This window comes from Carettochelys insculpta, chromosome 16, assembly GCF_033958435.1.
Source record: "Carettochelys insculpta isolate YL-2023 chromosome 16, ASM3395843v1, whole genome shotgun sequence".
Lineage (NCBI taxonomy): Eukaryota > Metazoa > Chordata > Testudines > Carettochelyidae > Carettochelys > Carettochelys insculpta.
Genome location: NC_134152.1, coordinates 871613 through 887149, shown reverse-complemented (window position 1 = coordinate 887149; position 15537 = coordinate 871613). Strand labels below are relative to the sequence as shown.

The following is a 15537-nucleotide window of genomic DNA, read 5'->3' as shown; positions in this document are numbered from 1 at the left end:
AAGGCTGGTTGTTCCTATGCCTCAGTGGTCTCTGAGGAGGTCTGGCCTGATCATGTTGTCTCAGCTGGCACTGCCTCTGGAGCAGCTGGGAATACCTCCTTTGATATGGCCCAAACTCCCTTCGTCTGAATGGCGGTGTGTGCATACCCAGAGTTCTGAGGGTAGTATGAAGGCCTTGCTGGAATGTAGCACTGTATCCTTAGACTTGACGAAAAGTTTTTGTTTGTTGAAGAGCAGGTCCTCCACTTTCATCTGGAGCTCTTTGGGTATACCTGAAGTTTGAAGCCAAGATGCCCTCCTCTTGGCTATAGCTGTGCCCATGTCAGCCACATCGAGGGCGATCTGGACGCCGGTCCTGGAAGCAGCATAGCCTTCCTGGACAATAGCTTTCAGCAATGGCTTCTTAGAGTCAGGTAAGCACTCCATTAGTGAAGTTAGCTTGGAGTAATTGTCGAAGTTGTGGTTTGACAGATGCGCCACATAATTGGCTAGATGTAATAGAAGCAGGAAGGAAGAATAAATCTTCCAGCAAAAGAGGTCAAGACACTTAGAGTCCTTATCAGTAGATTTGTATTGAAGCACTTTAGCTCTCTGCTGAGAGGACTCCACCACCAGTGAGTTTGGCTGGGTGTGGGTGAATAAGTACTCCATACCCGCAGAAGGGATGAAGTATCTCTTATCCGCTCTTTTGTTGGTAGCAGGAGCAGAGGCTGGCATCTGCCATATGTTATCAGCTGCTTCCACAATGGCCTCACCCAAGGGGACAGCAATCTTTGAGGAAATGGGGGGCCTCAGGTTCTTTAAACAGTCCTTGTTTCCTCTCTTGGATTTCTGCCAGTTTAACACCTTGTGTGCTTATGGAATAAGTCCTGAAACTCCCTGAGATCATCGGGTGAGATATATCCAGGAGAAGTGGCCTCGTCAGGTGAAGATGAGGACAGATCATTTGTCTATGACGGCTTAGGAGGGGTGTCAGTGTCAGAAAAGCAGGCCTCCTCTTCCCCAGACTGAGGTGGTGGAGATGGAGGCAGAAGCTCTGATAGTAGCAGAGGTACTGGAGACAGGCTGGGAGACGAAGACGCCAGAGTACTTTTCTGGTGACTCCTGTCATTGCTGCATGTCTCATTCTCAACGATAATGTGTCTCATAGTCCTGGGATCTAGCACAGCAAGGATGCCTCGCTGGTGAATAGCATCTGTAGGGGGAGTGGTACCTATAGCCATGTCTACGTGAAGAGTAAGACTGCGAGTGCCTGGATGACGGAGGTGGCGATATGGAGGAGCGGCTACTCTGGTGCCTCTGGGATTCGACCTCATACAAGGAAGGAGATCGTGGCTTTAAAAATGGTGACAGTGACCTCAGTCTGTGATGAGGCGATGAGGGACACAGGAACGGTGATGGAATCAAGTACCGTCCTATGACAACAAGCAGTGCAGTGAAGGCTCAGGAGTGCGCCTGTACTTCGTCTTAGACTTAGCCTTAATGTGCTTAGGGTCTGCATCTGCAGTTTTAGTTATGTCCTCAGCAGACTGTGAAACAGTCAGTACTGGAGCCGTCAGTGCTGAAGAATCACAGCCGGGTGCCAGGACCTTTGGTGCCAATGGAGTTGGTGCTGCATGAGTCAATACCATCAGCATTGGTGCCATGCAGGTCGATATCTTGGTTGGTGCCAGGGCCTCCAGGGCTGCTAGACTCGGGGCCATCGGTACCGAAATTGCAGCACAGAAGCAGTTGGTGCCGCCTTTGAATAGTCAAGAACTGGTCTAGCACTCGGTTCTGTTTCATGTGCCAGTGCCGTTGGTGGAGCCATTTTCTTGGTCTTGGCCTTTTTCTAAGCGCCAGAGACCATTTCAGCAGCTATCTCAGCCTCACTCTTCATTCTTCTGAGTAAACTAGGCAACGATCAAGTCAGGGAGGCTCTAGGACGCTTATGCACAGCAGCTTCGATACAGAGCGCTCTGTGTTTATGCTGGCTCTCTTCAGAAAGCTCAGCACTCTCAAGCGAAGAAGGCTGGAGGGCCTTGTCAAACAGGATCATGCATAAATGCATTTCCCTGTCTCCCCGGGCCTGTGCAATGGGGGAACTTCTGTGGACCATGCCCTTCTCCCAAGCACCAGATGCATTTAGAATGGCCATCCGAGGTGGGCGTTGCCTCGTGGCAAGAGTCATGCTTCTGAAAACTGGCTGTGCCAGGCATGATTATCGCAGTTTTTTCAAATGTAAACAAAAAAGCAGTCCAGCAGCACTTTGAAGACTAACAAAATAATTTATTAGCTGATGAGCTTTCGTGGGACAGACCCACTTCTTCAGATCATAGCCATACCAGAACAGACTCAATATTTAAGGCACTGAGAACCAAAAATAGTAATCAAGGTTGACAAATAGATTGAATTACTTAAGTAAAGATAAGGAGTCACTTTGCTCCACAGGGGATTGTCAACAAAAAGCTTAACAAGCAACTTGGAAAATTCAACTTTAACTTAAACTATTAACTGTAAAATGTCTCTATTTCAGGTAACAAACCCAAAGAGAGGAGATAGAAAAAGAAGAACAGTCGAGCTGAGGAGAAGGTAGAAGCTCCATCTGCAGCTGTTGGTGGTCGAGAGAAACTGGCTGAGACTGGACCGTGCACGTGATAGAGTGCAAAATGGCGTGTCAAAGCCTGTGGATGCACAGTCCTGCTGAAAACAGCTATCAAGATCTCCAAGTTACAGCACCAGGGCAAGCCTGCCATCTAGCATGGAGCACCCACAGGGACACTCGAAGAAGAATCAGCTCTTTCAGAATCAAGATCCTGTGCAAGTATGCACATGAGGTGTGAGATATTTAAATCCACACCTCATTTGCATTTCTGATCAATCACATTTGTATGGCCCTTCTGAAAACTGTGTAGCCACAGCTTAATTCAGACACTGAAATCTGACAAGTCTCCTGCCATGTATAGACACAGATCATTGCCTAGCAGTGTTGTGAACAAGACATGAGAAGTCATTCTTCCACTCTACTCTGCACAGGTTAGGCTTTATTTGGAGTAATGTGTCCAGTTCTGGGTGCTGCATTTCAAGAAAGATGTGGAGAAATTGAAAATGATCCAGAAAAGAGCAACAAGAATGATCAAAGGTCTAGAGAACATAACCTATGAAGTAAGGCTGAAAGAATTAGGCTTGTTTAGTTTGGAAAAAATAAGATTGGGGGGGGACATGATAGCAGTTTTCAGGTATCTAAAACGGTGTCATAAAGGAGGAGGGAGAAAACTTGTTTTTCTTGGCCTCTGAGGCTAGAACAAGAAGCAATGGGCTTAAACTGCAGCAAGAGAGGTTTAGGTGGACATCAGGAAAAGTTCTTAACTGTCAGGGTGGTCAAACACTGGAATAAGTTGCCTAGGGAAGTTGTGGAATCTCCATCTCTGGAGATATTTAAAAACAGGTTGGATAAATGTCTGTCAGGGATGGTCTAGACAGTACTTGGTCCTGCCATGAGGGTAGGTGGCTGGACTCGATGACCTCTCAAGGTCCCTTCCAGTCCTAGCATTCTATGATTCTATACATAATGGCATCATGTCATTAATATAGTGTATTCATAGTAGGACAGATCAAATTAATTAAATAATAAACATTTTCCCAACAATTCTAAAACGGAAAACTATACAAGTGCTTTTGTGCAAGCTACATACATACATACAATAACCTATACCGTAATTAGTCTAGTCTCCATGTGTGCTTTTGGCAAAAGGGTTCTGGGGAGGGGGAAAAAAATAGTATCAGACGCTAGGGTCCCATTACAAAAGCCATTTGTTTTTACTTCCAAACTATTGTTAAAAACAATACTTCCTCCAAATTTCAACTGCACAGAAAATTAAGATCCCTGCTACGCTGTCATTTTTTCTAGAATAAAACTAAACATTCAGCAAATAGTCACAGAGAGGTAGCCGTGTTAGTCTGTATATTCACAATATAATAAAGCAGTCATGTACTACTTTAAAGACTAACAAAATAATTTATTAGATGATGAGCAGATATTCACTGTCTTCTCTATTGTTAAATACCATTCTTTAATGCAACCTATATCATGGTTTCACTGACACTCCAGCAAAATACTTTGCATTTATCTACCACTTTCTAAAGAAGGATCTCAAAGCACATCACAAACAGGAAGCTTCACAATACCCCCATGAGAAGACATTTGGGCCATATCTATACAGAATTCCCCTTTCAGAGAAGGAATGCAAATGAGGGAGATCAAAAGTGCAAATAAAGTGTTGATTTACAAATCTCACTTCATTTGGATAATCTCATGCGCTCGCATTTCCAGAAGAGACTTTTCCAAAAACAAAAAACAAACACTTATGTAAACAGGGTTCCTACGGACAAAAACGTTTTCGAAAGAAACCTTATTCTGGGCCCCCTCCCCCGAAAGAACCCCATCTACATGGCTGTTTTAGTTTTTGGAAAAGTCTCTTCTGGAAATGTGATTGTGCAAGATCTTGCAAATGAAGTGCGAGATTTATAAATCAGAGCTTCATTTGCATTCCTCCTCCAAAAGGGGAATGCCGTGTAGACACAGCCATAATGCTCAGCATAGCACCTGGCAATGCACAGCAATACTAGATAACACTTCAGTATCAGAGTCTAAAATGATTTCCATGTAGGCAGACCACTGAACATGAAGTCCCATTAACCTAAATAATCTCCACAGAACTGATCCAGGTTCAAGGCTTTGGTCATGAAATGGAGAATAGGGTATATGAGAGGGCTGCACCCTCTGCTTGCTACACTTGCCAATCCCCCTCTCTTCCTGGGGGCCTAGAGAACCATGCAGCCAACTCTGGCCTTCAGAGGGGGTTGGGGAGCCGCTCGGCTAGCCCCGGCCTTCCCAGGGGGTCTCCTCTCCCCCGCCCGGTGGCAGACAGATGTATTTGCATGATGATGTAATTCTGTCGCCTGGGAGGAAAAAAAAGTTATATATAGGGAGAATTGAAATTGCAAAGGGAATTTAGGTAGGCAGCATACAATCATCACAGTTATAATTTGGCCAGGATACTAAAGTGAGTGACCTTCTTTTGAAAGTTCCTCAGTGGTTTGAGCATTGGTCTGCTAAACCCAGGGTTATCAGTTTAATCCTTGTGGAGACCATTTAGAGACTAGGGAAAACAGATGTCAGAGATGGTACTTGGTCCTGCCAAGAGGGCAGGGGACTGGACTAGATGACCTCCCGAGGTCCCTTCCAGTTCTAGGAGATGTCTATGTGTATGTAAAGTCTGTAATGACAGTAAAGGATCAGTTTTTAGATCTTATTTTTAACTGTGTCCTTAAGTTATTCTGTTGCGCTTTGCTACTGCAGTACAAAGCACCAAATATCATATGCATAAGACAACTCACTGTTTCAAGGTACACTCATCCCTCACTATAGGAGCACAATTGGTTCCCTACTTCGTGCTCATAGGTGAAAACTCGTAAGAGGGACACTAAATTCTCATTAGAATACATGTAAAAGTCTGACTGGTTCCTAGAGCTCACAAAGGAGTGGCAAAATGTGGCACTGCTTTCAGCAGGTAAGTGAACCTTGGGTTTGGCGGGAGAGGGAGTTTAAAGGCTGGAGGAAGTTTAGGGCCATCAGTGGGAGAGAGGATTTAAACCTGGTGGCTGCTTGGGGCCGTGGGGTATGGCGGGGGTTCAGGCTGCTGAAGGTTGGGTGCGTGGTCTGGAGGGGGGGAGGCAGGGGTCAGGCTACCATGGGGACAGTCTGTGGGCCTGGCGGGAGAGGGGGGGTTAAGACTGCTGCAGGTTGGGGCCGTGGGGCTGGCACAGGGGTCAGACTGCCACAGGCCGGTCTGTGGGGCTGGCGGCTAGGGGAGGCGGTCTGGCTGCTGTAGAACTGGCAGAGGGTGGGGCTCAGGCTGCTGCAGGGCCAGTGGTGGGGGGGTGGGGGTCAGGCTGCCGCAGAGCCAGCAGAAGTCGGGGGTCAAGCTGCTGTGGGTAGGCACTAAGGGGCCAGCAGGAGATGAGGCTGCTGCAGGGCTGGCAAAGGGCAGGGTGGGGTCAGGCTGCTGCGGGCCGTTGGAAGTGGGAGGGGGCCTGCTGCGGGTAGGGGCTGCGGAGCCAGCAGGGTTGGGGGGGTCAGACTAGGGCAGGTTGGAATTGGGGGAGGGGATTAGCCTTGTGTTAGTGGGGGGAGTTCACTCAGAGTGAGCTACGGTAAGTAAATGTATCCCTCGTTTAAGTGAGTACTCATAAGTGAAGTACTTTTTTAATGAGGGATGAGTGTACTCTCCAGTACCTAGTAAAAGAGTTAGTTAAGCCCTCACTTTAATCTTAAAAAAAAAAACAAAAAAAACTTTTAAAACTATAGTGTCACACAAAAGATAACTTTTTTGTTTAGAATAAATTGCTCAGCTAATTGAGTGTATAAAAGAACAGACATATTTTAGAACAAAGGACAGCAGAGAGCGGACATTGTTTGGGGGAGGTATATTAGGATAAATGCTATTCTTTTCTCTATCAATAGCCTAGAATAGACAAAGTAAAATAAATTAATGATGTCTGCAAAGAAAAATACACAACAAAAAGGTACATTCAGTACAGCTCAGGATACCTGGGACAGACTAAAGCCTGGATATAAAATGCTTTGGAAAAATCTCATGTCAGGAGTCGGCATAACAGCACCAGTCACCTGCAGCATAGAGCCATGACAACAATTTTGTGTGTGTAAGACACCATTCTGAAAGTGAAAATTTTTGGTAAATTTCAAGCATTAAAATGGTTTGTCTACTCTAAAGCAAAGATATCTCACATAGGCTGTGCCTACACTTGCATTCCTCTTTTGAAAGAGGAACGTCAATGAGGGAAATTGAAAATGCAAATGAGGCACTGATTTATATATCTCTTTTTTTAGAAGACATTCTTTTAAAAGAAAAAAGCAACATTGATAGGGCTCTTCCAAAGATGGGGTTTATTTTTTGAAAGAGCCTCATCTACCCTGCTTTTTTTTCTTTCGAAAGGATCTCTTCCGAAGAGAGGATGCAAATGAAGCACGATATGTAAATCAGTTCTTCATTTGCATTTTTTATTTCCCTCATTTGCATTCCTCTTTTGAAAGAAATGCAAGTGTAGACACTGAAAATTGAATTATGTAGGTTGTTTTTACCATGGTGATGAAAGCTTTAGAAATGTTTGCAGTATATCTATTCCAACCAAGTTAATAAAAGCTCAAAACTAAATTTTTTAAATGTTAATAAATTTCTCATTTATTTTAATTACAAAAAGACACTCATGATCTACACTAAAATCTGACAGATTTTTTTTTAAATAGACCCATTGCAGATTAATGAATGGCAAGAAACATCCCTCCCCCCAAAAAAAAAAAAAAATGGAGAGAGAGGGTTATTCACCTTATGCAGTAACTGGTTCTTTGAGATATGTCCTATGGGTGCTCCACTTCAAAAGCGCCAAGATACACTGACACCTAATCAGAGATTTTTAGTAGCAGTGCCTGGTTGGGATGCACTTGTACAGAATCTGTCTTACAGTGCCACGATTATGTATTTTGACAAAATTTGCAGAATTTTGAAATATTATGAGCAGTAATTTTCTTTTGGTTTGGGTTTTTTTGGTGCAGCATGCCCCCAAAGTAACTCTTATTGTTTTGTACCTTATTAGAGGAATGGATACAGACATTGTGAACAGCGCATAATTCAAGCAGCTTGATGAGTACGTGGTATGTCTGCAAGCAATTACTTCCCTTGGATTGTATGTTGGTTCAGGTGAGCTCCCCAGTTGATCAGAAATGAATCCATTGACCTCTCCACCGCATCATCAGTGATCTGCAAGCCATCCTGAACAATGATCTTTCACTCTCACAGAGCTTGGGAGGCAGGCCTGTCCTCGCCAATAGATAGCCTGCCAACCTTAAACAAATCCTCACCAGCCACTTCAAATCACAAACCAGAGAGTCTAGGCCTGGAATCAGCCTTGCAACAGTCCCACTGCCAACTCTGCTCACATATCTACACCAGTGACATCATCACAGGACCTAACACCAACTATACCATCAGGGGCTCCTTTACCTGCACATCTACTAATATAATATATGCCATCATGTGCCAGCGATGCCCCACTGCAATTTATGTTGGCCAAACTGGACAGTCTCTCCGTAAAAGAATAAATGGACATAAATCAGACAACAGGAATGGTAATGTACAGAAGCCCGCAGAGGAACACTGCAATCTCCCTGGACGCTCAGTGGCAGACTTAAGGGGGACAGTCCTGAAACAAAAAAATTTCAAAAATCAAATGGAGAGAGAAGAAGTCTCTGAGCTGCAATTTATTTGCAAATTTGACTCCATTAACCATGGATTAAACCAGGCGTGTCCAACCCTCAGCCCGCGGGCCGCATGAGGCCCTGGACAGCTAGTAATGCGGCCCCACAAGATCGTAAACTTTTAACATTATTATGTGATTTTTAGTGATATCTTTCATGACTCGATTGTGCGGTACTCGAGCGCAGACTGCTTAGGCAACAACGGACCGCTGTGTAGGGGAGGGCGCAGCACAGTGCTAACTTCGCCTCCCGCGCCCACCACACACAGTTAGTCGAATCGAAACCCATGTGTGTCAGACGTTATATGCGCTTGTGCGACTTGGCGAGTCAAATGCAACAATTACCGATAATACATGTGTGATAATACAACGTGTGTGTGCCTGTGAAGACAGGCGTTTATTGTTATTAACCCAGCAAACAAACGCTAAGTTTTTTTGTTGGGAAACAGGCATGTAAGTTTTCTTATTTAATTATTGCACTTGGGCTTGTTGTATTACTTCGTAAAATAATTTAATAAGTTAAAATAAGTTAAAATAGTTTTTTAGCAGCTGTGGTGGAGTAAGTACAAAAATGAATCAAATAGTTTTTTGCTCATGATATTGATATAATTACATATACAACATCACTAATACTAGAAAAATAAATGGTTGCTCATTTATTAATTTTTTTATCCAAGCATGGCTTCAACGTCTTGTCAAAAGAAAACAGAACCCAAAGAAAGAAAAATCGTGGGTGAAGGAAGAGTGTTCAACGAAAAATGGACAGATGAATACTTTTTTGTCAAGACAAGTAATAAGGCACTATGCTTAATTTGTAGGGAAATCATGTCAGTTTTCAAAGATTACAATTTGAAAAGACATTATATGCAAAAACATGCTGCCAAGTTCCATGCATATCAAGGAATGTTTCGTAAAGACAAAATAGCAGAACTGAAAAAAAGTCTGTCATCTCAACGATTTTTTTTTTAAAAATTACAACTCAAACAGACTCTATTGTGAAAGCTAGTTATGTGGTAGCAAATCTGATTGCAAAAAAATCAAAACCATTCACTGATGGTGAGTTTATTAAGCAATGTATGGAAAACATGGCAGATATTATGTGTCCTGATAAAAAAAAACGGATTTTTCTAAAATCAGTTTGTCTCGCCAGACTATAGCCAGGCGAATTGAAGAAATAGGAAAATCTATCGAAAGAGATTTGGAGAGTAAAGCTGCTAATTTCAAATTTTATGCTTTCGCGATAGATGAAAGTACTGATGCTACAGATACGGCTCAACTTGCCATTTTTATTAGGGGTATTGATAACGAATACAATCTCACTGAAGAAATGGCTTCTTTGATACCATTAAAAGACACAACTAAATCTCTTGATTTGTATGAAGCAGTAAAAAATTACATTAAAGTGATTTTCTTTAACCTTTGCCAACACAACTGGTATAGCTACTGATGGCGCCCCAGCTATGGTTGGTAAAAAAGAGGAACTTACAAAACTAATAGAAGACGGTGCAATTGCCGCCGGGAACTCACGTTTGATGAAATATCACTGCATCATACATCAAGAAAATTTATGCGCGAAAGTTTAAAAATGGATGATGTCATGCAAATTGTCATCAAAGCTGTGAATTTCATAAGATCCAGGGGATTGAATCATCGCCAATTCCAGGAGTTCCTTAGAAGTATGGATGCTGATTATGGGGACATCATTTACTTTTCTGAAGTAAGGTAGCTAAGTCGGGGTAAAATGTTGAAAAGATTTTATAATTTGCGAAATGAAATCAAGTCATTTATGGAATCAAAAGGAAAATTTGTGCCAGAATTTGAAGATGAAAAATGGCTCACAGATTTAGCATTTTTGGTGGATTTGACCACTCATTTAAATGAGTTAAGCATGCGTCTTCAAGGTGAAAGTCAACTTATCTGTGCTATGTTTCAAACCATAACAGCGTTCGAAATGAAACTTAAATTATGGCTAGCTCAAGTTATGGCAAATAATTTTATGCATTTTGATACACTGGCTAAACACAGTCCTGTGAACAGTGAAAAATATGCAGCCTTGCCTTCCATTTTGATACAGGAATTTGATAATAGGTTTCAAGATTTTCAAAAAATCATCAATTTTTTGGCATATTTGCACCTCCGTTTTAGTCGACATAAATACATTACCTGTGAATTTTCAAATGCAATGTATAGAGTTGCAATCAGACATTCAACTCAAAGAAAAATTTGATCATGTCTCTGTATTAGACTTTTATAAGTCCTGTCTTCCCAGAGAAAAATATCCCTCGCTTCACAATCACGCCTTATTCATGCCATCGCTTTTTGGCAGTACGTACATTTCTGAACAACTTTTTTCAAGGATGAAGTACACGAAGAGTAAAATTAGATCAAAATTTTCTGACGAGCACCTTGAGAACTCACTAAGAATTGCAACCACTTCCATCGAACCAGACATTGATGCATTGGTTTCACAAAAACAAGCTCAAATATCCCACTAGTTTTATGTTTATATTGTCCTCTTTTGTTTTAATGTTATAATAAAAAAATATATTTTGTATGCGGCCCAAGACAATTCCTCTTCACTCAATGAGGCCCAGGCAAGCCAAAAGGTTGGACACCCATGGATTAAACAGAGACTGGGAGTGGCTCACAGCTTACAAAGGCAGTTTCGCTGCTCTGGGTGCTAATATCTCCCCATTAGACTCTGACAAAGGCTCACATCCCCCTGTCTGATCCGACGTGTTTTTTCCTCTTTTGATAAGTACTGTTGATACTGGGTCATTTCCACCTTGCTGAATAGACCTTGTCAGCTCTGGCCCTCCCTTTTACTGGGACCCCACTCTTTAAATACCCCCCTGGAACCCACCCCCAACTCATGCATCTGATGAAGCGGGTCTTTGCCCACAAAAGCTTATGCTCCAAAATATCTGTTAGTCTATAACGTGCCACAAGACTTCTTGTTAATGAATCCATTGTGACCAGTATGGATCCTGCTGAAGTGAGATCTCTGAGAATACGTTTATTGGTCTTGTCCCCCAGTGTAAGGAGCGTTGGACTTTTGGCGCTTATTATGAGGCTTTTGTTCAGGCTGTGCTTTCATGATACATATACAGGAAGGCCTTGCCATTCACGGTTTCACTTATTTGCGGTTTGCCATGCCCTGATTTATCACTCTCTGCTTTGTTGCACTGTACTGTGCCATGCCGCATCATGCTGTCCTGCACCATCCCAAGCGCATGATTCACTGTGCTTATGCTTTCTCAGAGGTCCCTCATAACCACATTAAGGCTGCTAAAGGAACACCCACCCTTAACTTTGGCACCAAAAAGAAAAGCGAGTGATGTGGAGGGTGGTCGTCAACAGGCTAAGACTGGTAAAAAGGTGATGACATTAAGCCAAGCAGTCACATTATGGGATGAGCTGGCAAGCACTCATACTGCAGCCTCAGCAGCTAGACCGTATGGCATTAAGGAAGCTACTGTGCATTACATTTAAAAAGATGAATAAAACTTTAGGGACAGTGTTGCTGCAGTGCTGCCATACCAGGAAATTTTAAAGAACAAGACTAAAATAGGTTCCCATTACAATGTTCCTTTGCAATCACATCTGTTAAACACTCCCCTCCCAGAGGAACAACTGGATTCCCAGGCAGCAAATTCAAAGAACTGTTTTTGGTCATTAAGGTTGATTATGTCTGTGTTCCAGTTTTGGTATTAATTTATTGCTTTTAAGTTAAACTTGCTTGTTGACTGTTAACAGCAGGTAATAAAATGTTCTTTGAAGATAATGTATTGTTTCTGTGTTGCAAACATGTCCCCATTACTATCCAAATATTCATGATTTTTGTCATTCGCAGCTTTCCACCCCATGAATGGCGAAGCTTTCCTGCTCAGACATTCTTGCAGGCCTCATACATGGAGTTGAACATATTTTATTTCAAAGATGGTGGCTACTATACATCCCTTTAGTTGTTGGCAGGTACTTGCCAATACCTGTGGGCTGTTTGGGATCACCAATATGAGTGGTTAATGTCTTGTCCGGTAGTACTTAGAACACCGCAGACTAAAACTGTGAAGGATGACATCGAAAACCTGTTTGGTGTATGTTCACTGGGAGAAAACTAGTTGAGCAACTTGCTGGCATGGTTCAATCTGCTGGGTGCTCTCAGAACACATTTGGTAAGGTTATTTTTTTAAAGTCACTCTTCTTTAAAAAGGGACAGAATGAAGCACAGAACACATTTGGTAACAAGGTCCATAGTGCGGATAACTCAAACACTCTCTCTCATTGGGGAAAGAAGACTTCTGAAAAATGGCTATTTGTTTTCAGCAGGAAGGGAATGAGGGCCATGCAGTCTCAGACGATGACCACACCCCCATAACCACTTGCAATGCATTTTTTCCCCCCACATCACACCAGCAAAAAACCCAGAATGCCACGAGGTTGAGGGAAGTTTGGGATGGGTTCCCAGAATGCACTGCTGCAGCAGTCAAATTCTGGCGATTTAGTGGGGATGCACTAAGTTGAGTTTGTGGGCAGATGTGGACACAACGTCAACATCATAAAATCCAGTGTCACAAAGTTGACTTTAATAAATTCAACTTTATTTCATAGTTTAGACATAGCCTGAGAGAGGACATGACAGCAGCTTTCAAGTACCTAAAAGGGTGTTACAACGAGAAGGGAGAAAAATTATTCTCTTTGAGCTCTAATGATAGGACAAGAAGAAATGGGCTTAAATTGCAGCAAGAGAGGTTTAGTTTAAACACTGAGAGATTTCCTAACTGGTTAAACACTGGAATAAATTGCCGAAGGAGGTTGCAGAATCCCTATCATCGGAGATATTTAAGAGCAGCTTAGATAAACATCTATCAGGGATGATCTAGCTGGTGTTTGGTCCTGTGTGACAGCAGGGGACTGGACTTGATGATCCCCTGACGTCTCTTCCAGTTCTAAGATTCTATGATTCTGGGTGGCAGATGTATTTGTCTCCAGTTATCACATAGCCTTTGTCTGCAATGGTTTGCAAGTAGCCAGGGCGGTGGCAGTTGCTTGCCACCATTTCTGCTGGTCCCATCTAGGCATTGTTTATTGGTAAGGCTACCTTTGCTGTGGAAGAGGAGTATAAGACCTTTCAGAGTTGATTTTGAGTCTCACCTGAAATATTCCACTTAAAGATAGCACATTGTGCTACCTCCCTGAACAATTCTTGAAAATATTTAAAGTCACCTATGCCAAAGAGCACAACCGCCTCATCCAGAGATGACAATAAATTGCAAGTAAGTGAAGACTTCCCCCACACCCAGAGTTTCCTCTCCATCTTCTCCCATCCCCTCACTGGGAGTGTATGTCTCGTTTGAGGTCTACTGAAAATGAATCTGTATGCTGCCTGTGGATCCCACTGTGGCCATTTTACAGGGAATGGCACAGGAGAACATATGCAGGGATTTATGAACCAAGGATGCATGGAAAGCTTTTCTCTTGATCTTGTGCAGGACTTTGGTGGTCTGGTACCTGATGGTGAAGAGTGATCTCTTCAAGATCATCCTCATCTTTAAGATGGTCAAACAGTAGGAGATTCCAGCTAGTCTGGTGCAATTGTTGCCAGCGAGCTGCCAGTTCCAAGACGCAGAGATGCAGAAGTACAGGCTACTTCCATGTCTGCTTTATGTGTAAGAGGATTCGGTGCTACTATTTTTAGTGCTATATCTTTCTGCACCAACTCATTAGATATGATTGGCACTGACCAAGCTACTTTGTCTGTGAGCTTAGTGCCAATGTTGCCATTCTTGAATTCTCCACTGACACTTCCAATTAATTTGGTACAGGTGGAGAGGGCATTCCCATTAGCAAAGGTTGCAGCAGTGTCCTTCATAGGAGTAGCTGGTGCCATGGAGTAGGAAGTTGGTTTGTGCCTACCACTCAACTTTTTTCCCCTTCCAGCAGAGGTCCTGGTACAGAAGGTGCCAGACATGCTGGTGCCTCAAATGTGCTTACTCTCCCTGAAGTTGATATCAGAGAGAGATCCCACCAGACACTATTTCCTTTTTTTAACTGTGCTTTTTGGGAAAGATATGTCCCTTTTCTTGATTTTGTAAAAGACGCTGGCTCTGTCCACAGGGGATGAGCCCAAAGAGCATCTTGTCAAGGGTTGTCTCAGTCTGAAGTAAGAATCAAGGATTTCTCATTTTCTCCTCACTTGAGTTTTGAAATTGCTGTCATGAGTGAGCTTGTGTGGTATGAGCATGAGCAACTCACCTGAGCACTAAAGACATAGCGAGTGCCCATCCAAAATGGGCAATGCATCCTTGCATGAAGAACATCTTTTCAAACCAGGGGAGCCAGGCATATTTTTCACATCTCTCATAGAGAGAACTTAGGACAGACGAAATGGAGGATTCCCCCCCTCCTTTGGAGAAATGAGCTGTCTAAATAAGATTTAGTGAAAATTAACAGTAGGGCTATGGCCACACAGACAATTTAATTCAAGATGACAGATATTTTGAAATAAGTTACCTACGCTATGCACACACTATTTCAAAATAAAGTCAAAATAGCAGGCGTGTTATTTAGAAAAAAAATCTGTTCACTGGGACTTGTTTTTCTTACCATCTGTCACACTGATGAAGAAAGACAACCCTTCCTGGGGTCCCACTTTCAGAGGCACTCCCATTCCACCTTTTCTCCAGTTAAACATATCCAGGGCCTTCTCATCACCACTCACTGCTGCTTTGGCTAGCTGTACCAGGTCCCTGCAGGCAACCAAAAGGCATTTAATTTCCAGGTTGCCACTTAGGGAGGGAAGAAAAAACAGATTGGGATTTTCATTATAAAATAGGTCAACTATTCATGATGGCTGAGCTGAGTGTGAAAGATCACTCTAATCCCCAAGTGTTTTGTAAACAAGGGCTTTAATATTAGTGTTCAAATGTATTATTTTACATTTTTTCCTGGGCTTTATTAATACCAGAGAAGTGAAGCAGTCAACTAGCCCATGTCAAAAGACATGTATTCAACATTATTTAATCTCTACCATAATATAGTATTATTTCCTGCTTACAGAAGGACATACATTTAAAATAGTTTTATTTAGTAGTTTTCAATATGAATCAAACCTGTTAATAGTTAGACAGTTATGCTGCCAGTCCTCTGAAATATCAGAATTGTTGTTTACTGGAGATCTGAGAACTAGCAACAACAGGGAAGAGAGAGGAAGGGGACCTG

General features: G+C 42.6%; 1 protein-coding gene across 6 annotated transcripts in view; it reads right to left on the bottom strand.

Moving 5' to 3' along the window:
* The window catches only part of IFT140 (intraflagellar transport 140), a 193459-nt gene that overhangs the window by 158653 nt on the left and 19269 nt on the right, over positions 1-15537 (bottom strand). For 5 of the 6 annotated variants that reach the window (XM_075011173.1, XM_075011176.1, XM_075011177.1 and 2 more), the window contains exon 5: positions 14923-15065. The exons of the other annotated variant lie outside the window; for it this stretch is intronic. In XM_075011173.1, coding sequence (XP_074867274.1) covers positions 14923-15065 — 143 coding nt within the window. The remainder of the gene's footprint in view (positions 1-14922; positions 15066-15537) is intronic. 6 annotated transcript variants of the gene reach the window in all.